A 22,812-nucleotide genomic window follows, 5' to 3' on the forward strand; every position below is an offset into this window, starting at 1 on the left:
AAATTGTAGATTCTGCTGATTTTGATTCAGAGTATGAAAGAAAGTTATCCATTCAGTGTTCGTCCCGCTCCAAATAATAAAAAGATCATCAATGTATCTTTGCCACATGATTACTTTATCTGTATGTTCTTTATAGTTGTCATTATGAAAAAGGTCTTCTTCCCATGCACCCATGTATAGATTAGCAAAGGTAGGAGCCACTGCTGTACCCATTGCCGTACCACAGATTTGTTTGTAATATTTGGAATCAAACATAAAGGTGTTGTGTGTTAAAATGAAAGAAAGCATATCCAAGAGCATAATCGAGTGTTCTCGATAACTTAACGATCTGGGTGACAGGAATCTTTTAACTGCTTGCAAACCTTTTGAATGAGTGATGCATGTATAAAGGGAAACAACATCTAATGTGACCAAAAGATAGTTGGATTGCCAAGGAATATGTGCAATTTGGTTCAGAAAAGATGTGGTATCCTTTGTATATGAAGGTAACGTTTCCACAAAGGGAAACAAGAAGTTGTCAACAAATTTGGAGGTATTTTCAAATAAGGAGTCTATTGATGCCACAATTGGTCTTCCAGGTGGTCTAATCAGAGATTTGTGAATTTTCGGTATAAAGTGTATGATTGGTGTTTTGGGATGGTCTTTGGTTAGATATTGTTTCTCTTTAGTAGTGATAAGTTCCAAACCATGCCATTGGTCCAACATAATATCATATTGTACTTTGTACTCTGGATAGGGGTTACAGGGCAGTTTGACATAATTACTGGTGTCATTTAACTGCCGAGCTGCTTCTGCTTGGTAGTCTTTGGTGTTAAGGACTACCACATTTCCACCTTTGTCCGAAGATCTAATAATGATCGATGTATCCGCTTGTAAATTTTCCATCGCTGTATGCTGCAATCTCGTCAAATTCTGAACTGTGCTTGGTCTGATCGTCACTTTTTTGAGGCCATCTATAACAAGATCTTCAAATAGATCTATCGTAGGACAAAATAGGTTGGAGGGATTGAATTTGGACTTATTTTTCATACCACTGGGAGCTGCCATACCGGTATCTATTTCTGTTGGTAATTCGATTTGCCACTCATCTTGTACTGCATGTTGAGAAGTCTGAGTAGTCATATTCTCTCCCAGGTTTGCAAGGTCTCTTAAGGCTGGTATATCACTGATGTTTAAATGTGAGGGAGTTATATTGGGTCCAGGCTTTGGTACGTTGTTCAGATTGGCATAAAATTTAGTCAGTCTTAGTTTGCGGATAAAGCAATATAAATCAATTCTTGCTTGGGAGTAATCAAAGTTGGCTGTAGGACAAAAAGTCAGACCCTTTCCTAGTACTTCCTGTTCGTGTTGAATTAAGGGTCTGTCCGATAAATTGATTACTTGCATTGTATCCTTTACTAAATATTCTTCTTGGTTTTGCCAGAGCGTGTCAGACGGCCTGTCGGTTGCTCCCCTTTTCTTCCTCTTTCCCCGGCGCCCCCTTGTTGGCCTCCTTTTGCTGATGTTGATTTTTGAAATTGCTTGTTTTTGTTTGTATTTCGCACTTGTGTTGTTTTTCCCACTTGATGTAAAAGTCTCATTTCCTCTAAAAAATTTAACCTAATGGGAGTGTCCTCACTGCTTGAGTTTGAGACATCTGTGGAAGTGCTGGCATCTTCTTCAATTTCTGATTCTATCAGACTCGTGTTTTCATCTCTGACCTCTGCTTTTTTTTTAATGATTTTGCGAACGTTGTCATATTTTCTTGCAAATGTGTAGATACGACCTGTGGCATAGTCTTCTTTGTCTCTTAAAAACTTCCTTTGTTTGCGCTCCTTTATTTCTTCTTCATATTTGCTAACATTGGTTTGCATTTGGGTCTTCATTTTAAGTGCTGCTTCAGCATCTGGACCATTGTATATGTCCTGCTCCAGTGTTTCAATCTCCTTGAGCGCTTTGGTTCTATCACTTTTAGCATATTTAACTAATATGGTCAACATTTTAAAAGGGCATTCACTGGTGGCTTCACCCCATTCATTTAGCATTGGCGGGTCTGGGTCTTCATATGTTGGTATAGTGATTGCCGGGTCTGGGTCTTCATATGTTGGTATAGAATTATCCAAATAATTTTGCAAGGACTTGATATATATATATATATTACATGGACGCAGTAGCGTCCATGTAGTTATGGTTAAGTTGGTGTTTCCATAGGAAAAGCATTTTTTGGGTGGCTTATAACTTCGCTCCCTCTGGACGAATCCTCACCAAACTTTGCAAAAAAAGTATATGGCCCACTCTGAATTTTTTGCAAAGTTTGGAGAGGTGGGGTCCCAAAACATTTGTTTTTTCCCATAGACATAATGGGAAAAACCTTTGCGCATGCCACCAGCCCAAACCGCTGGACGGATTTACACCAAATTTGCGGCAGGAGCGGGGGCTTGGTCCCGAAAGAGTGCTTTTGCAAATTTGGTGTAAATCCGTCCAGTAGTTTTTTTTTTAAAATGACCAAAATGTTGGCAAAAAAATAAGTGATATCTCTGTTCGCTTCGCGGACGGACTTCCCCGTTCGCTCCGCAGACAGTGCCCTGATTGGCCGAGCGGCTTGCGCGATGTCCGCAAACATGCAACGTGTTCGCTGAATGGACGGCGTGGGGCGTGGAGCGCGTCAGGTTTTTTGTGGCGCCCGCCATCTTGTATTTGCCGATGACCGCGGACAGTGCGGTGAAACTTGGATTAAAAATTGTATTTAGTGGAGTGTAAGAGTGTTTGGGGAGGGTGGGGGAGTATGAGATAGGTTCAATGGTCTGCTTTTTTATGTGCTAGACGCTTTTGTTGTGTTCGTTTTTTCTGTGGACAACACGGCTGTTCTGAAATGTTCGTAAATAAACAGAATGGATTCGGTGTCAAGTTGAAAGTGTTCTAAGAAGACTCGTGGGGTCCTGGAATGTTCGCATGGGGTGTCCTGAAGACCTTGTCTGTATTGTTCGTCGTCAAGCTGAAAGTGTTCTAAGAACACTTGCGGTGTCCTGAAATGTTCGTACATAAAGAAAATGGGGGTGTTCTGAGGACGTTGTCCGTATTGTTCGCTGGCAAGTTGAATGTGTTCTAAGAACACTCGCGGTGTCCTGAAATGTTCAAAAATAAACAAAATGGGGGTGTTCTGAGGACGTTCTCCGTATTGTGTGTCTGCTTAGCTGTATCCAATGAGGGAATGGCACAGAGAGTGGAAAAGGTAGAAGGGCTGTCTAAGAGTTACGCAGTACGTGGACAGGGCGTGCTACATCCGGGGTTTTCCAGCAAATCCAGCATGGAAAGAAGACTGCAGGGATCAGCCAATCAGATGTTGACGTTGTGGATTTGTGTTCAAAGAGACTGTGTGTAGTGAAGATGGCAGATGTGGAGAAAGTCAGGGTGTTGGTGCTTGGAGATATGTTTGTGCATGGTTTACATCAGTATGCTCAATGCAAGCATGTTGCAAAGAATTTTGATGTTAAAGGAGTGGAGGTGGTGTGGAGCACTGTGCCTGATTGCAATGTACAGGGAATTGTACACGTTTGTGAAGATATGGACAGGATGAACAGTCCCAATGTGATAGTTTTGCACTATGGTGCTTTCCATTTGGGCTATGTCAGTGCCCCTACATTGTTGGCAGATTTGGAACACTTGGTTCAAGCAGTAATGAACATCCTTCCAAATGCCAAAGTATTTTTTTCTGGATTAGTACCTAGGCCAATATGGGACAATAGTTCAGTTTTTTGTCCTCAGCAAAACAATGCTAGGTGTGTAATCAACCGAGGCATGTGTGCCTTCATGCTTAGAGCTGGTATGTTCTTATGTAATAATGAGAATATTGATTCCAGTAATGCTGTTTATTTTAAAGAAGATGGCATTTCCTTATCTTTTATGGGAAATGCCATTCTGTTTTGGAATGTAAGGGTTGCTTTGGAGAAGGTTATGTGAAGATTTTAGGAGTAAAGTCAGAAAAATAAAAAAAAAATACAAAATAACAGGTGTCTGTCAAGCATCTGCAAAAAACCCCCCCAAAAAAACGGCTCTTTTCAGAGCCAACCTCAAAGGGGAAATGGGGCACACTATTTAAATTTACATTCACCACGCTCAGATTTTCGATATGTCCGCAATGTTAAAGATACCGCCAGTTTATTTATTTAATATTAAATCACCGGTTGGGTCTTTTTGCCAGAACTCGATTCTAAAATGGCCTTTGTGTCCGTCTATGTAACTCTGACCAAGGTCGAGCCCTTTGTTCCACTTTTTGGCTGGCTTCTCCACAGAAGCCCTCCAAATGGTGCCATTCTGTCTGGGTTCCACAGGATGGGTGAGGAGGGGAATTGGAACCCTGGACTGCATTGCCTTAGCAACTCAAGTCGCACTCTGTTCTGATTGGGCCAGTGGTGAGCCGCCCGGCTCACCACTTAGCATGTTTGAGTAACAGCTAGGCTGTTGAATGGGGGTTTTTATGCATAAAAGCAGGGCCTTTGGGACTGGAACTTCAGAAGTCGCCACAGGACCTAAGAATCCGAAGAGGGAAGAAGCTGAGCCATCTGCAACGACGACACCACCGGTGAAGCCCTGCTGCAACTACCTCCCCACTTTCCCGACCACAAGAGAAGACCTCCTGTTGGACGAGTCTTCTTCCTCTGAGCTGGTGGGACCAACCAGTTCGCCCTTTTCGCCTTCCAAAGACATCTCTTGGTCGAATCGCCCGTGCCAAGCACCCCGGCGGCCAGATAGCCAAGCTTCACCACTTTGACCGCGAATAAAAGGAACGCACCTTTTATCGACAAACTCCGCGGCTGATTTCATCCCTGTGCAGTGCAACGACTCCACGTTTCCTCCTCAACGAGATCCTCTCTTCCCCTGGTCGAAACAACGAACTGTAACTACTGCCAGGAACAACTGCCACCGCTGGAGCTTCCTCTCTCTTTAGGATACTGTGTCCTGCCTGGCCTCCTTTTCTTCGGTTTGCCCAAGGTGACCCTTACATCCTTGGCTTTCCAACTGGGTTGGCCCCCAACCTTCTAACTTTACCTTCTTGAATCGCCCCAACCTCTTTTGAACATTCTGCAAAGACTTTTAGTGCATTTTAAACGGTGTGATCCTGGGCACATTTCGCTTTGCTCCATTTAAAGTGGACCTGGCCTATGAACTTTGGCTCTACAGTCTATACTGCTTTTATTCCCTTGCTGAGAACTCCTAAAAGTGTTGGGACCTGTTTTATTTCTATGCTCTGCCTTTTTCTCTCCCTTTAACTGAACTATTGGAGTGCCATCAGGTTATGCGCTCACATCTGTTTAACAAATCGTGGTGTTTTAACTCTGACTTGTCTAATAGTTATTAAGAGAGGTGTGTATACTTTACCGGACTATGTTTTAACTTGCTTTTGATTTAGAGTGCTAGTATATTGCCTAAAGTGTGTTTTAAATAAATAATTATATACTTTTTATACAAAGCTCTGGTCAGTGTTTGTTTGCTCTACTGTGTTTTTAGCCCTATTGTGTATACTCTATATACTGCCTTACTCTTCTTGAGAGAAGTCTGACTGTTCAGCCACAGCTACCAGGTAAATCTGGGTGGTACAGACTGCTACCAATTGGGTTTACTGCTTACTCCTGTAGTCTTAATCTGTTTGCAGTGTTCCCCAAGGGAACTGCACAGGATTCTGCCTAACAGTCCAGACCACGGCTGGCATGGCTGTATCGCGTGCAATGCCTTGACACTGCATGCGCTCAAGAAACGACTAGTCAGGTGCCGGGAGCTCACCAGAAGATCGCCTTCTGAGGACCTCAAAGCATTCTTGAAGCAGAAGTCGAGGCCCAAGGTAGGTGCCCTGTTCTCCTCTGCACCCCGCAAGGCTGACTCCTTCCCAGGCAGGCAGAGGGGTTGCAAGATCCTACCAGTGATGCTGCTGAGAAGCCGCAAGGCTCTGTTACTGGGTCCCAACACGAGGGGTTATGCCTTAACACCGGACCCATGTCTAATGGGGTGCCTGTACGCAGCACTACCAGCTCCACAGCCGAGGGCACTCCGCCTACCAGGTCCCGACCTGAGGTGCAGGGTAGGCCTCAACCACCACCGCTCAGCGTATTGGTAGAAGCCGGTCCCAGCTCGGCAAGTTCCATGACGCAGTCAAGTGGCATGGAGCAAAACAATATGGCCGCCTGTCCAGATAACATTGCGGCTTACCTGATGCATTTTCCCTTCAGAGACCAAATAGGGGAAAGAGCTTCCAGGTGGGATTGGTCAACCTCTGTCACTTGGTCCACATCCTATCCATCCACTTCACAGGGCAGGTATACTTCGCCCTATGCAGAGAGACGGAGCACGCCCAGGACACAGCAGCCTCAGGGCCCAACCCCTATGCCTATACCATCTATAACATCAGGCACTGCTCGGGCCTGTGAATACAGGTTCTTTGAGAAGTTCCTCACACTCATGAGCTCACCGCAGATGGGGACTATCCGCGTGATCAGAGACATGCTCCCTCCTGTACAGCCGCAAGCACCCATGGCCACACCGCTCCTGGGTCCAGTTCAGCCCCTGTCCGCCAGGCCTGTACCAGTCATGGCAGCCCGGGCCCCCATGCCTGTACCAGTCATGGCAGCCCGGGCCCCCATGCCTGTACCAGTCATGGCAGCCCGGGCCCCCATGCCTGTACCAGTCATGGCGGCCCGGGCCCCCATGCCTGTACCAGTCACGGCAGCCCCGGCTGTGCCACCTCAGCAGCCTCTGGCACTGATCAGCACGCCACAGCTGCCTGCGCCCAGCACTCCTCCAGCTCCTCCGGACCCGCAGGACACAACAGTGGACACACACGAGGAGCAGGACCCGGACACTGCATCGTCAGCCAAAGCTTTTCACTAGCGGCTGGCAGGCCTAGCTGAGTACTTGGGAATCCTGCAGCCACAGGTGAAACAACCGGAGGCGGGGGTACTGGTTGAAGTTCCCATGCTATGCCCTACTGCTAGAACGGGAATCCCACTTCAGAAGGATGTAGTGGCGCTTCTTAAGGGTGGCTCAAGCTCAAGCCACACTCTTCCCAGCCTACCAATAGGCGTCTCAACGCGAAGTACAGGCAAACGGAAGGGGACCCCCTCCTATTGTCCATGCACCCCCAATTACGTTCTTCTGTGATAGCGGCTGCATTACTGTACTCCAAACCACCTCAGCACTCCTGGGTACGGAGGTAAAGATCTTCAAGGCGTTTGGGAAGAAAGTTTATTCCAGCGTCACTCTCCACCTGTGCCAGGCCAACGCGGTTGCCATATTGGCAGTGGTCAACCAGAAGCTATGGTGGGAGATTGCCAATTTCCTCCCAGGGCTCCCTACTCACAGCCAGGCTTGCTTCAAGGCTGGGCTGGCTGAGGCAAAAATAGTGGCACAAGACATAATGGAGTCCACGGTGGCCCACATTGACACTTCAGGTCGTGCCATTTGTATTGCCACTGTCATGAGAAGGATGTCTTGGTTAAGGGTGACAAAATTCATTCCAGATGTGCAGGAACGTATACTAGACCTTCCTTTTGAGGGGGGAGACCGGTTCCATTTGACAACGGATGAGGAAGTCGATAAGAAAAAGAATAGCTTGCAAACTGCGGAATCTTTACCGATCCTCACCAAGTCCACTCCTAAGACCTACAGCTAAACGCATCAGCGCTCGTGCAAGGGTTGGTCCTTCGGGGTCTTTAAAGGCTTCCAGGAGAGACTGTCCAGGAGCCAGTACAATAGCAAGTGGACCAGGTTTTGTCACGGGGCAGAATCAAAGGAAATGTATCCGTTGACTTGCACGTTGGACGACAAGCTATCCTTCTCGGCGCACCTCGCACACTCAGGGGTGCATGTCCATGATGCATGTATCTGGCAGCCATTGGAGCTTACAAGAACTCGGAAGGGGAGGTTATTTTCATCCTTTAATCAGGTGGTTAAGAGGCACTTGGCGAGCCTGACCAGGCCCTATCCGCCTATCAAGAAACCACACCCTGTGTGGGACCCAAATGTGGTCCTGGGAGCCCTGACACTAAACCATTCGAGCCTATCGCATCCTTGGACATCAGGCTTGTCACCATTAAGATGGCCCTCCTAGTGGGCCTTACCTCGGCGTGCCGGATCAGTGAGATCCAGGCGCTGGTGGCTCCATAGCCATATACTACGTTTCGTATGGACAAGGTGGTGCTCAGAACCCAGCCCACATTCTTACCTAAGGTTGTCTCCTCCTTTCACCTTAATGAGGAGATAGTAGTACTGACTTTCTTTGCGGACACTATGGATGACGCTCAGAAGGTTTTGCTCTGTCTGGATGTCAGACGTCTGCTAAAATACTACCTGGACAGAACCAAGAGCTTCCATTAATTAGACGCCCTCTTCCTCACCTTTGGGGGTGTCATAACCTGGCTGTCAGGCCTCCAAGGCTTCCGCAGCAAGGTGGATGGTTATGGCCATCAAGGAGGCGTATGAAGGGCAGCACCAGACTTTGCCAGCAAATATGCATACCCACGCCATCAGAACTAAGGCCACAGCGGTTGCTTTCCAAAGACACGTTCCGTGGCACGTTATCAGCTCAGAAGATCAACATGTTGCAGGATGTTGCCGATAGCCCCACTCCACTCCTGCCTGTGAGGTTTTGATTCTTCTATCTCTGGGCATTTTCACGGATATCCCACAGATCCTTGCACAGTTATTGAATTTGCTCATTCAATTCACTCAGGAGGGACAGGTGTTACATCCCTCCCCATGCTCGCTGCCCTTACTACCTTGGTTCATTAGAAACCTACTAACAGCCATATCCGGCTCTGAGCACAGAATGTCATCTTCAGGCACTACACAAATCCTCCACCCGGCAGCAGTAGTGTAGCAAACTTGTGCTATTCCCTCATTACAGAGACGGGTGTTAGTCCTGACTGACATAATCTAAACAGAGGGAATGATTAAACAGAGGGAATGATTGGTGCTGGTCAGGTTCCCTCAGTGTGCATGAAGATTCTCTAAGCAGAATGTCCCAGGCCCAGCACGAATGGGAATTGCACCAAGATGTCTTAGCAGGGATCTCCACTTACAGATCTCTTTGCTATAGTTCTAACAGGGAGTCCGCGTGGATCGCTCCACAGGCGATGCCTTCCTGCATTAGTGATTGTGCCAATTCCTGTATATTTTTCCCCTGATCTCGCTCTTGGCCAAGGTGGTGTACCAGCTCACGCTATAAACATGTTGCTGATAGTTCCACTCTGGCTAATGAGGTTTTGTTCTTTGAGCTCCTGGACTTGTCTTAGATCCCCTGCAGATCCTTGCGCACTTACTGAATCTGGACAGTCAACAGGAGGGACAGGTGTTGCAAGCCTTCCCAAGTTCACTGCCCTTACTACTTTGGTCCTGAGACCCTAGTTTATGCTCATCTGGGTCTCTGATCACAGACCATTTTAGTCCTTTGAGCAGCCCACAAATCCTTCACCAGGCAGCGGTAATGTAGAAAACTGGTGCAATGTTGCCACTGATCCGTGCAGACTGGATAAAACTGTTTCCAGGCCTCCTTGGATGACCTGATCTCTTGCATCTCTGTTTTGGCATCCATACGAGTTAAATTGGATTACTGCATTGTTGCATCTCTTAATTCTTAATTTTGAGGTCTCACTTTTCTCCCTCTAGAACGCAGTTGTTAGAAGACTGTCTGACAGGCTTACCAGACTATTTTCACCGGTTTCTCAACGTAAACCACAACAGATCTTACTGTGGTTCTGTCATCCCTCATGCACACATCTTTCGAACTGATGGATTTTATAGACTTGAGCCTTGTTTGTTAGAAGACTGTCTTCTTGGCCGCCTTTACTTCAGGAAAGGGAGTCCTAGAGCTTTTGACTCTCAGTTGCACCATCTACTTGACCTTCATTCCTTCCCGGAGTGGTGACATAATTCCATCTCAAATAGGAAATTAGTCTACTTGTGTTCTTCCCTGACCATTCAGGTGACATAGAAAGGACCTTGACAATACCCGATGTCCAAAGGGGTTTTAATAATTTATTTGGAATTTAGCGAACAAATAAGGCTTTTTGTTGATTAGGTGATGTCCTCCATGGGATCACAAGCCTCGAAGGCCACCATCGCTTGATGTGTGCTGTCTAGCATCCTGGAATATTACAAGATAAAGCATCAACCAGCGACTAGAGTGCTCCATGCATACGTGGTGCATTCTGAGGCAGTCTTGGTTGGCTTCCAGAGGTTTGTCCCACTGGAGGATATCATGGGAATGCTCCCTTAGGTGACAGGACCAAAATTGATTTGTTTATGGCTGGTTACCTTCTGTGAAGGTGCAGACGAGCTAACAAAGCACTGATGTGGGAGGTTTCCCAGAGCATTGCCAATGGTTAGGATTCAATTCATACCCTTCCCATTTCTTGGTTGTATATCCTATGGAAGATACGGATATGTTCAGGGCTGTTAACTAAGCTACCCCACATACTTTCTTCTGACACTATTCTCTTGATGAGAGTTCATAAGTGGATGCCAGGTTTGGGTAGGAGGTTCTACAGAACCTTTTTGATTAGACAGGGTCACACTGGAGTTTGCATTTTATCCTTTTTCTATGGACTCCTCCCTTCAAGTAGCTTAGCACTCTGCTAGTTGTAAGGAGTAAGGGAGTTAGTAGTAATTTGTAAGACTGTTGTACTCCTAGTCCCTTTTCCTCCATATGACCCGTTCTCCTGCTAATAAGCGTTCCTCATAATGACGGTTACGAAAGGGACTGATGGTTGGGAGCCGATTACCGCCTAATGGGAAAGACCGATGTGTAGGAATCCTGTGCATGTGCCCTCTGCTTTATTCAAAATCTGCTATGCAGAGGGCAGTGTCCCCTTTCCATAGGAGCAAAAGGCCATGAGTATGGAGGAAAGGTGATTATGGAACAAAAGTACAGTGGTCGCTATGGTTAGTTACTTTAACTTTTGAACAGACGTAACTATCTTTTTGTTTAGAAACACAGGTTTAACAGGGTTGCGACCCCACTTCCTTTATTTAGTATCGCAGATGGCCTCAATAGCTCACAGGCGCTTAAGGATGGTTCAAGGGTTTTTATTTTTGAAAAGGTCAGAATAACTGTTTTATTCTGGTTCGGGTGAAGGCGGGATATGCTAATGGACTTCCCTCTCTCAACCTCCAGTGGGTTACCTTCACCCTAACTCGGGTGTCCCTAAATCCCAAGTCTTCCAGCTAGCGATCAGTCATACCTATCTAAATCTGGCTTTAGGTGATGGCCTAAAGGCAAAAAGCCTCATCTATGTGGCTCCCTCTGGGGCTCCTCTAGCATAGCCTGACCCTAATGCCTCCCGATTTCAATAGGATATAATAGTTATCTTGTGGTAAAAGACACCCTGGACGGTTCTCTCATATGCACACTTCCTTTTTCTACTTTCCCTGATCTCATACTCCTTCCCCTGATCTCATACTCCATCCCCTCACCCTCCACTTCACTCTCGCTCACTCCTCCCCATCTTTCTTGCACACCCGTTGGTTTTCTTCCCCTCTTTTCGTTTCACTTATGTCCCTCCGATGTACGCATTCTGTCCTCACCCCCTATTCAACCTATTCTCCTCTCCCCATCTCTCTACACTCCCCTCACCACAACCAGTCCCCTATCTATGCGTCTGTATCCCAGTCTTATATTGTATCTACCTATCACTTCCAACTATGCCCCTCCCTTCTGCTTTGGTCATTAAACACTACTTCCTTGCACTCTCTACATATAATACACTCTTTCTCTCACTCTCTTTGATTCCCCCCTTCAGTTTGCCCCCTCTCTATCTTTCTCACTCATCTTTTACAACCCCTTTCACCACACTACATTGAACTGGTCCAACTCACACTCGCAACAAATACCTTGCCTGCACTCTACACCACCTCTGCCAGCCGTTCTTAAACACTCCAATTATATCGCGCCCCGAAACACTTGTGTATAGGCGCGTTATAAATGCCATATCATCTCATTGTCTGCCCGTACTCTGCCTGGTCTTTTGGTCTACCGCCACGCTTACTAACCTCGCCCCTTTAGCCCTCACTGTCTATCTTTCACTTTCCTTTCATGCTGTTCTCTTCCTGGTTCTATCTTTCCCTGCCCCCTTCTAGTACTTACCTTACTCTGTGGGCCAATTTGGAGCTACGTTCTCCCCAATGGCTGGGTTACACAGGTACACCGTTTTAAATGCCCATCTTATCCCCTCTCTATTTTGAATCCCCATTTGCAGAGTAGCCGGCGCATGCTCAGCGTGCACGTTTTCTTTGTGGCTTTTTGTGCCTCTCCTGCTCCTCTGCATTATCCTTCTCACACTCTGTTAGTTTTCTGTAGTCCCCCTATTAGCATGAGGCCTGTCTTTTGGGCAAGAAAAATCCATGTACATTCCATTTATGTTCTCGATTGATAACCCAGGTCTGGTGCAGGTTTTCTTAGCTGTGCCTAGGTGAATTCTGGGAGTTACTGCCTGTAAAAGAGAAAACAGAACTATGTCCGGAAACAGTACTGAGAAGCATCGTGTGACAGAGGGTGCTACCCATATTAACATTCAAGGGACATGAGGGGATTTCTGAGACTGGACCCACCAACCCAGAAACTCCCTCTACCTGCCTCTGGGACACGGCTGGCTCTGTCTTTCACCTGGACCCAAGTCTGCAGTGGTCCCTGTTTCCCTCTGAAAGGGTCCAGTCCGGGACCATGTCGCAAAAGTTGCTTTTGGTTATTTATTTAATTGATGTAACTGTTCTTACCAGGATACCGAATGTCTGCCTGTGTAAACCTCTCTGGGGTCGTAACCAGGGTTTAGATAATCTTGAACAGACAAGCTAAGTATGAGTATATTCTCCAGATGCGTAGGCTTAGTCCAGAAAACATGCCTGAACACTTCTTGAGATCAGTGTAGCTACTACATAGTCATTTAAATTTGACCATATTGTTGTTGGTTTTTTAATTTAGGTTGAAAGGCTATCAAATCATCTAAAGGAGAAGACTGACAAGTGCAGTGAACTTTTACTCTCAAAAGAGCAGCTCCAGAGGGATGTGCAAGAGAGGAACGAAGAAATTGAGAAACTGGAGAACAGAATAAGGGAGCTTGAGCAAGCATTAATCAGCAGTGATGACTTGCACAAGGTATGTCTTCCCATTGTGGAAAATCTTGTATGTTTGTAAAGCGACATTTACTTAAAGTAATCTGTATTGAAGGTGTTCAAACTAAAGTATGTAACATTCTTTAAAGGTGGAGGAAAGAAAGCCATTCACAATCTTAGAGGTTAAGGGAGACTTACCGCTGGAAGCTCAATTGCAAGTGGAACGAGAAGCAATTGACAGAAAAGAAAATGAGGTACAGGTTTTATTCTGACTTTTTTTAATGCATAGTTTGCTGAAGTGATGGAAATAAGTCTGAGAAGTATACAATAGCTTTGCATTATACATTCATATAACTAAAGTGAATAATTTGGGACATCCACTGTTGGAAAATATTGTAATGTGCATTAAATTGCTCTTGCATCTGGATACCTCCAGTTTTAAAATGTGATTAAAAAAAAGCCTACCCTTTTGTATTTGACAGAGTTCAGAAATTACAATGTTGGGTCGGAAATCCATACCGCTAAACATTTTGCTGCTCTGATGTCCTGACCTATTCATTTTTTAAAAACCTTGTTTAGACCTCAACATAGTGCAATACAATTAGGCAAATTGCAGTTCGATAATGCATACGTAAACTGTTTATGCATAGAAAATTATCCAATGTATTAAGCAAAATTATCAAAACAATGCAGAATGCAAATAACCAGACACAATTAGAGAGCGTATCAGTATAATATATCAAAGCAAAATCATGATTGTAAATAACTTCAATACCCAGGAAAGATATCTTGTTAAGGCGCTGTCGGATTGGTGCCACAAAATTATAAACTTCTCCAGCATGGGGTCTTACATGGATTCACATGCTCAGGAATATTCCCCGTTGTCTGGCTGGGAATCCTCAGTAATATAAAGCAGTTTAGCTTTAAGCTAAAAACAGCATGTCGCTTGTATAGCCTATTGCTGTCACTTTGGCCCATACTGCTCCATCCAATGGCATCCGTCCTCCTTAGCTTCACCCCTGGTGGCCATCTTCAGATGTTTACTGCAGGTACTCGGGAGTCCTCGTTGTTTCGTTCTTCGAAGATCTCGTTGAATTTTGCCTATTTTTGCTAACATTTTTTTCCATCAGACACCATGCAACTTGCAGCAATGGGGGTCTCTTGCCAGTAGCGATCCCGTATATCGGCGGACCTCAAGATCGTGTGTAGCTGTTGACTTCGGTTTACTACAGGTGGTATGGTGGTCGCATTGAAGAAGAGCCTCTTCAGGGCCTGTTCGAACTGCAGAGTGAAGAACATCTTGGTGGAAGATCGCCATCAAAAGTTCATCTACTGCCTTCTTCAAGACCACAATGCGGATGGCGGTTCAATCTACCAGTCATTCTCCTCTAAGACGTGAAAGGACCATCATAGAAGGTTGGTGGGTCGACAGCCATGCCTCTGCCACGACCAGCAGACCCAAAGAGTGTAAACCCTCTGAAAAGAGGTCGAGGTCTTTTGAGGACACTTCCAAAGGGAAGATACTGAAAAAGGCAGTGTCATCCCACGCTCCAGCTTCTCCGTCGATAAGCACCATGGTTGCAGCATCTCCGTCAACCGGGTCGTCAAACATTATGACGACGCTCCCTTAATCTGAGGGCCGGCATTCATCAACATTTGCACCATCAACTGGTCAGGCACCGTCAAGAGGCAAAACTCCGTAGACAAAACATAAGACTTTGTCGTCCAAGTCCTCGTCGATGACTTGGTCTACGGCCAGACTGTCGTCATGGACTTCGTCCACAAAGACCCCGTCAATGACATCCAGCAAGCCGGCAGTACTGGTTTTCATCCCGTTGATGGCAATAGTTACCGTTTCAACTGTTGTGTCTAGAGTAGCCTTGCCTCCAAGGGCTGTGTCAGCCGCAGCTGGTGCTGCGCCACCGAAGCTTGCATTGCCAGGTGCTCCAGTGAATGCCTCCATCCCTAAGGAATCCAGTATAGAGAAAGAGTTGCCTCCAGCACTCCCTTTTCTCCGCAGGCCTACGAGGCCTGCACAGCCCCTCACTGTGTCTCCGGTGAGGCCTTTCAGGGTGTCACCCCATGCCCCGTTGGTTCCACCTTTCACTGTCAGATGATGATTTCCCACAGAGTGTCTTTTCAGATCCAGAAGGTGATCATGGTGACCCTGATCCGCAACCAACTCCACAGGATAAGTGTCATGATCTCTGTTTCCAAAAGGTCAGGGTTTTCCCAACTCCCTTGGAAGCAGATCCATAACCCAGGTTCCGAGTGCCAACCAGTCCCAATTGGGACCTTTTGGACCCAGTCCTGGCGCCAGTGGCACCAGGCTCATAAATATGCCCAGTCCCAGCGCTGGAAGCGCCGGGCTCATAATGCTTGGGTGGACTTACCTGCAGCAGACCATGCTGCTTACTTGCCTGCCAGTTGAGCCTCTGATCCTCTTCTGTTTGGAACTACTTTTCCTGTTGGGTGGGGCAGGAGCCACTCCCTAGATTCAGAACACTGGAACTCTTCTGGAAAGCAGGAACTCTTTTCTTACCTAGGCGTGGCTGTGGAAGGAGACACCTAAGCACTACAGGAGGCTATTTAAACCACACCCGATGGATGAATCTTGCTTTGCGTTATTCTGCATCCTCTGCAGCAGAACGCTCATCGTGTCTTCTGCTTCTGATCCTGGGCCTAAGGAAAAAGGCTTACCATCCTGAATCCAGTCTTCAGCAACACCTATAAAGACAAGAAAGAACAGGTTAGCATTACGGTCTTCAGTGACAGCTCTTCACTTACCTGGTCCATCGGCTGTCACCAACGCCTCGCGCTGCATTCCGGCTTCTGAAAGACAAAGGCTTACCTACTCTTCGTGCGCTCCGGAGGTCTTCACACTGCATTCCGGCATCTGAAAGACAAAAGCTTACCAACTCTTCGCACGCTCCGGAGGCCTTCGGCGCTGCATCCCGCATCTGAAAGACAAAACAAGGTGCGTTTTAAAGACATTGGGGAACTTTAATACTCACGTGCCATTACTCCTTTCCACATCTAACCCAGTGGGTATTCCGGCACCCTGCAGCCGCTCCGAACTTGTACCTGCAAAATAAAAAGACAGTTAGAGCGCATCGTGAAGCAGGCAACAAGCGCTTACTTACGTGCTTCCAGGCGCTTCTATTCATCACACGGGCTCCATCTTCAACTCACTTCAGCCCGTCATCCCCCATCGCCGGAACCCTGCAAAACAAGAAACATCATTACTAAAGACTTTAAAGACATTAGAATTACTCGAAACTTACCGTTCGTGCAGTAAACGACGGACAGCAGTCCTCTGAAGTCAAGAGGCCTGCTCCCCTTATCCAGTGAAGAAACTGGTTACAGCACCCTGCCCCGAGGCAGATGGAGAGCACGGCGTTCACTTACCTAAGGTGAGGGCGTTAACCTTTGGGGTTCTACAGGAGAAGAGAAAGGGAAGAAGAGAGAGACGTTCAATAACCCAGTTCCTTAATCCCATATTTTCTATCTGCAGACATCTTACCCTTCGAGGCAGACATACAGTGCACAGAGGTCCAGCCCAAAGAGCCAGTCGTGTGTTACACATCACCTTTGAAGATACGGTATACGCCCAGTCAAGACCGGCGCCTCTACGGGAATCAGGTGAGCGTTACAATAAGCGTCCTTCTCTTCCTACGAGCCCTTGACCTCAGGTCCCATAATGGCACCTACAGCTCCCAGGGATGTGTCAATTGACATTTTGACCGCTTGCCATACTTTGGTCTTGGAGATTGAGCCACGTCTTCTAGCAGTGGCTCCCAGCCCTCCAGTTGTTACTGGCCTGGCGCCGGCTACGAGTCCTCCAAGACTGTAACGACCTCGCCAGACACCACCCCATATGGCTCCAGCTGTTCAACTACAGCCACCTTTTCCGTGCTCTCCTATCTTGGGGAGTCTGATCTAACAGGTATGGATACCACTACTTACACCAACCCGGATACGGATCATACTCTGGAGACGAGTGAGGATGACGATTATGTCCCAGCGGATGCCGAGCTTCCAGACGCAGACTTGCAGGTTAGAGACTCCTCTCCGGATGAGATTGGATCCTTTCAAGCCATGATCTCCCACACTGGGAAGCTGTTGTACCTCGTCCCCAAGGGAAAAAGAAGGAAGATTTTCTGTTTCAATGTTGTGAGTCCTCCAAGAATACAGCAATTTCTGTTCCTCTACTGGATGGCATCTGGGAAGACCGCCTGGTGGTTATGAGAAACCCTTACTCTGTTCCTCCCAAAAGGAGCATTTGGAAAAGAAGTACAGGGTCCGGAATAAGGCACCCAGATGCCTTAGAACCCGTACCACACCAGACTCTGTTGTCTCCGCGGCCACTAAGGGAAAGGTCTCTGGAACCGCTAAGGTTCCCAGTGCAGCCTTTTGCTAGCCCTCTTGATCCATCACGGAGGAGGCATATAGCGAATGCTCACTAGCCTACAGGGGAAGTGGCCAACATTGTCGCACTCCTGCAGCCAGGACGGCAATAGCCAAAGAGATCTGACCAGGGCCCGTGCCCCCACTTTTTTATACCAGTGGGAGGCCGGCTGTCTCAATATGTCCTCCAGTGGCACAACATCTCCACAGACAAATGGGTGCTCAATATCATCCAACATGGTCACATCTTGGAGTTTCAAAGCAAATACCCTTGCATCCCTCCCATCTCAATGCAGGAGCCTCATGGGGGCCCAACTCCTCAAGGAAGTTGAAGCCATGTTGCGGAAAGGTGCAATAGAGCCTGTCCCTCTATGACTCTGGGGCTATGGTGTATACTCCAGATACTTTCTGGTCCAGAAGAAGTCTGGAGGTTGGAGACCCATCCTTGACTTAAGACTTCTCAACAAGTTCCTGAAATCTCTGAAGTTCATGATGATCATGCTGCAGCACCTGCACGAGCAGCTGGAAAGAGGGGATTTCCTGGCAGCACTGAATTTAGAAGACTTGTATTTCCACATCCCCATTCATCCAAAGCATGGAATGTTCCTCTGAATCGTCATTCAAGGAAGACTCTACCAATTCAAAACACTGCTTTTTGGCCTGAAATCAGCACCAAGGATCAAGTGCTTGGCTTGGGTGGCCACTTTTCTTTGCCGCCAGGGTGTCTGTCTATCCATACCTAGATGACTGGCTAATCCGGTCCCGCTCCCACGTTCTGGCAGTACGACATACAGTAGACACTATCAGACCCTAACCTCTCTGGGATTCTCCATAAATTATCCCAAATTCTAACACACTATTTCTGGGTTCACGTCTCAACACTGTCACGTATCTGGCAACACCGTCGGAAGACAGGATAAAGGCCATCCTGGTGAAGGTTCAGCAGCTGTAGACATTCAAGATTGCAACAGTCCAGTCCATCAAGTCCCTCTTGGGGATGATGTCCTCTTGTATATATCTGGTTCCTCAGTGCAGCCTGAAGAGAAGACCACTTAGGGACTTCCTAGATGCCATATGGAAACAGGTCATGGTTTCATGGACCAACAAGATCACCCTCAATCCGGCATTCCATCAGGCCGTGTACTGGTGGTCTTTCCGCCCTCATCTCTCGCAGGGTACTCCCTTTCAGATCACTGCATATCAGGAGGGAGTCACGCCGACGCTTCTCTGGAAGTTTGGGTAACCCACATGGGCCAATCCTATGCCAGAGGCCTCTGGCTCCCAGTGGAAAAGGAGTTGCACATCAACGCCTTGGAACTACGGGCAGTCTTCTGGGCTCTCACGTCTTTTCAGCCTTAGCTCCAGGGTAAGGTGGTACGAGACTTCATGAACACCACCACCATGTTTTGCACCAGGAAGCAGGGCCGGACACGCTCCTCCGTTCTCTCTCTCTGGAGGCAGATGTTTCACTTCCCATTTCACCTGGCAGACATTCAACACACCATCAGTGAGAGCTCCAGCAAGCTCAAGTGTCCTGTCTCTTAAGAGTGGGGTCACCCTCAAATCAACCTCTTTGTGACAGCAGCAAACTGCCTCAACCTCGGAATGCCTGAAAGACTCACCAAAAAACTTCCACGCGTCCAGAACACTGGCGCTAGGATATGCCTGAGATTAAACAAAAGAGACCCCATCACTCCAGCTCTGAGAAGCCTACATTGGCTACCAGTAAAACAACGCAATAAATTAAAGGCCCTCTGCATTGCTCATAAATGCTTACACAGACAAGGATCCGAATTTCTCCGGGCCAAGATCAGCCGCTATCAACCAAGAAGAGAACTAAGATCAAGCAACGACCTCCAAATTGAGACAAAACAATTTGAAAAAGGGAAATTTGGAGGATCTGCATCCTCACGCTTAATTGCTAACCTATGGAACACAATGCCCAAGCAAATTAGAACCACATAAGATCATCTCATCTTCAGGAAACGACTATAAACATGGTTATTCAACTGCCAATGACTAGCGCAAAGCAACAAAATAGCAGCAAAAGCACACCCTCCTGCACTCAACTCCTCTGAGTTCACGCGCCACAGCTACAGAGTACAGCAAAGAGTATCCATGAATCAAGTTAAACAGATTGGTGAAAGACACCCCATGCGCAATATCTAGACATTCTGGAAAGACCAACCATGTAAGGCATTCAATGAAGCATGTAGACTAACCACACCTCACTCAAGATAGTTAGGGTAGTTCGTCAAGCAATGCATGACTTCCCGATGTGTCACTTTAGCTGCCAATCTTACAAGCTGAAGCACAACTATACCAAACTCTAGCTGAGTAACTAGAGACCTATTGGGTGCAACCAATCCATTACACTCAGAGGAACCAGTGGGGGAACGTAGCCCCACTGAGCTAGGAGAGGTGATGGGGACTGCCAGCGGACCATAGCCTGGAGTGTTGGGGGATACCACTGAACGGCAACTGGATGAGTGCTGAGGACATATTTCAGAGGTAATGTTTAGATCAACCAATCCACTCCACTCACGCGCCTCCGACACAACCACTTTACACTACTGTGAGGTAGCCAAGCTATACATACACACACACACCAAGCATTAATCAACCTTCACACTCAACATACTTCAGAGACACTGAACCTAACCTCAGACGGAACATACCCTTGCACACAATGCAAAAACCCCTAGCCTTACCACACATATCTGCACTCCAACACAACTCACTCAGACATGTAACAAACAACCACAACACTGCACCCCCCCTCACACAGATATAACAAACTATTCTGTACGATTATACAACCACCCTAACTGCATGCAACACACACCACCAACGTAAACAGTAGTAGACAACCGAGGCACTGAGTCTTACCCTTACGGTTACAACAAGCCGGGCCGCTCAACCAACCCGCACGCTAGATCATGCACACGGATGCCAGTTTCCCCTGATTCTGAGCCTATTCTATTATCCTATCCACACAAACACAACCTGCCCTCTTTTCTTGCAGAGCCATACGAGTGCCTGGAGATTGCCCCTGGGTGGTAGCAGTGCACGGTGTAAATCAAACATAACAACATGACAAATGACAAAGGTGTGCCAGTAGATATCCTCAGGACAGGCGTCTGGGGAAGACATTCTCATTCCCTTGTGAGGGCCTCTTCCTGTATGCATTCACGCCAATTCCTCTGTTGCTACAATCAACGCACTCAGACAATGTCACTGCAAGATGATCCTCGTTGCGCCGGCATGACCCGTCTCCATCGGGTTTCAGCCATCAAACTGCCTCCCCTTCCAGACCAGCTCTCCAGGGAAGAAGTGTCCATCCTGCACCACGACCCAGCGTCTATGAACCTGACGTCCTTGCTCCTGCAGCTCTAGAATTTGGAAACTACTCGCTGCCATCGAAATGCAGGGTCGTTCTAGCCAGGGCTTCATCTATGCTTGCCTGCTACAAACACAAGTGCAATCACTTTACGGTGTGGTGCCAGTCACAGATGATTTCTCTGCTGCATATAACGGTGAAGCAGCTTCTTCCTTACTTGCTCTCGCTGGCCTTGCCCATGCATCTATCAAAGTGCACCTGGCCACTGTTTCCCGGTACACCCATGCTGCAGGAAGGCTCTCCCTGTGGTCACAAAGGCTCATTAAGGAGTTCCTCAAGGCCCTCTGCAGAACTTTCCCTCTGGTGAAGGATCCTGCCTCTGCGTGGGAGCTGAATGCGGTGCTGTTCAAACTGATAGGGGCACAGTTTGACTCTATCCATCGGGCCTCCTTGAAGTTTCTTTCTTGGAAGACTGCCTGCCTGCTGCCTATCACCTCTGCCAGGCTGGTGTGGTAAATAAAGGCTCACTCATGTAAGCCTCCATATTTGTTGTTACACTCTGCTGAAGTAGTTCTATAAACTCACCCTTCTTTTATTCCGAAGGTCCGGTCGGTCTTTCATTTAAACAAGCCTTTTTTTTCGGTCAGTGTTCTTTGAAAACCCTTCTTCTTGTGCTATAAGATCTTTGCATGCAATGGACGTTGCACGTGCCTTGAAGTTGTATGTTGCACGCACTTAGGACTTTTGAAAGACTTCAATTCTAGACATCGGAGGCATGGAAAGGCCCTGTCCAAGGGTACCATCCATGTGGCTCTCTGGTTGTATCATGCATTGCCATCAGCTGTCCAACAGATTTTTGCCAGGCCGGCTGAGAGCTCACTCCACCAGAGCCATCGCATTGACAGTGTTCCTCTCTAATGTTCCTCTGCTCGAAATCTGCACGGTGGTTACGTGGAGTTCTACCCATACCTACACGAGATTCTACTGTGTCGACTGATTACAGGGAGTAGTCTTGTGTTGGACAAGCAGTGCTACGCAACCAGTTTGCATGAGGTGAATCTGTTCCAGCGGTAGGTGTATTGCTTCAGTTGAGCCCTGCCACCTCCCATGGTTGTGTAAATGTACTGCTGTGTAATCATATTCATGTGCGCATGTGAATCCATTTAAGATACAATGCTGGAGAAGGAACAAGTTACTTACCTGTAACTCTTGTTCTCCAGCATGGGTCTTACATGGATTCACATGCTAACCCTCCCACCTTTGCCTCTTGGCCCTTCTTGGTTCCTACTGTCACTTAACGTGCATAACCAAATCTGAAAATGGCCAGCAGGGGTGGCGCTAAGGAGGACAGAAGTTAGTGGATGGGGCAATATGACCCAAAGTGACAGCCAGCAATAAGCTATACAAGCGACATGCAGTTTTTAGAGTAAAGCTAGACTGCTTTATATTTCTGAGGATTCCGAGCCTGACGGGGAATATTCATGAGCATGTAAATCCATGTAAGTCCCATCCTGGAGAACAAGAGTTACAGGTAAGTAACTTTGTCCTTCTTCACGATCATTAGCACATGTAAGGTATTTGATCCATTCTCTTGGTGTGGCTACAGTATTTGATTTCCAGTGTTTCAATATACCTCGTCTGGCAATAAGACAAAATAAAGATGGCTAAATAAAAATGTATGCATACCTAAAGAGTGAATTTTGCAAGCCATGCAGTTGTTTAATAGAACCAAGTTCAGCCTAACAGTCCACTTGGGAACATACCTCCAAGTGTGAGAACTCCATCACAATCCCATCTAACCCGTAAATCTCTATCAAGAGTAGCTGAAATTTCAGGAGCAATGTCAATTAAACGGCACACCAATATTCAACTGGTGAAATAGCCTCACTCAACCATGCACATTTGCACCGACTGGGATGTAGATGCAGGTATTGGCATACGGGAGACCGCAGATCATAAGGGTGAAAACCCAGTTGTTCCATCTTCCC

At 47.0% G+C, this 22,812-nt stretch overlaps 1 protein-coding gene across 4 annotated transcripts in view; it reads left to right on the forward strand.

Annotated features, from left to right (window-relative positions):
* Nucleotides 1-22,812, forward strand: part of AKAP9 (A-kinase anchoring protein 9) — a 2,953,299-nt gene that overhangs the window by 1,773,312 nt on the left and 1,157,175 nt on the right. For all 4 annotated transcript variants that reach the window (XM_069648423.1, XM_069648424.1, XM_069648425.1 and 1 more), the window contains 2 exons: nucleotides 12,947-13,120; nucleotides 13,227-13,331. In XM_069648423.1, coding sequence (XP_069504524.1) covers nucleotides 12,947-13,120; nucleotides 13,227-13,331 — 279 coding nt within the window. The remainder of the gene's footprint in view (nucleotides 1-12,946; nucleotides 13,121-13,226; nucleotides 13,332-22,812) is intronic.

Source organism: Ambystoma mexicanum, chromosome 2q (assembly GCF_040938575.1).
Source record: "Ambystoma mexicanum isolate Mex_15411 chromosome 2q, UKY_AmexF1_1, whole genome shotgun sequence".
Lineage (NCBI taxonomy): Eukaryota > Metazoa > Chordata > Amphibia > Caudata > Ambystomatidae > Ambystoma > Ambystoma mexicanum.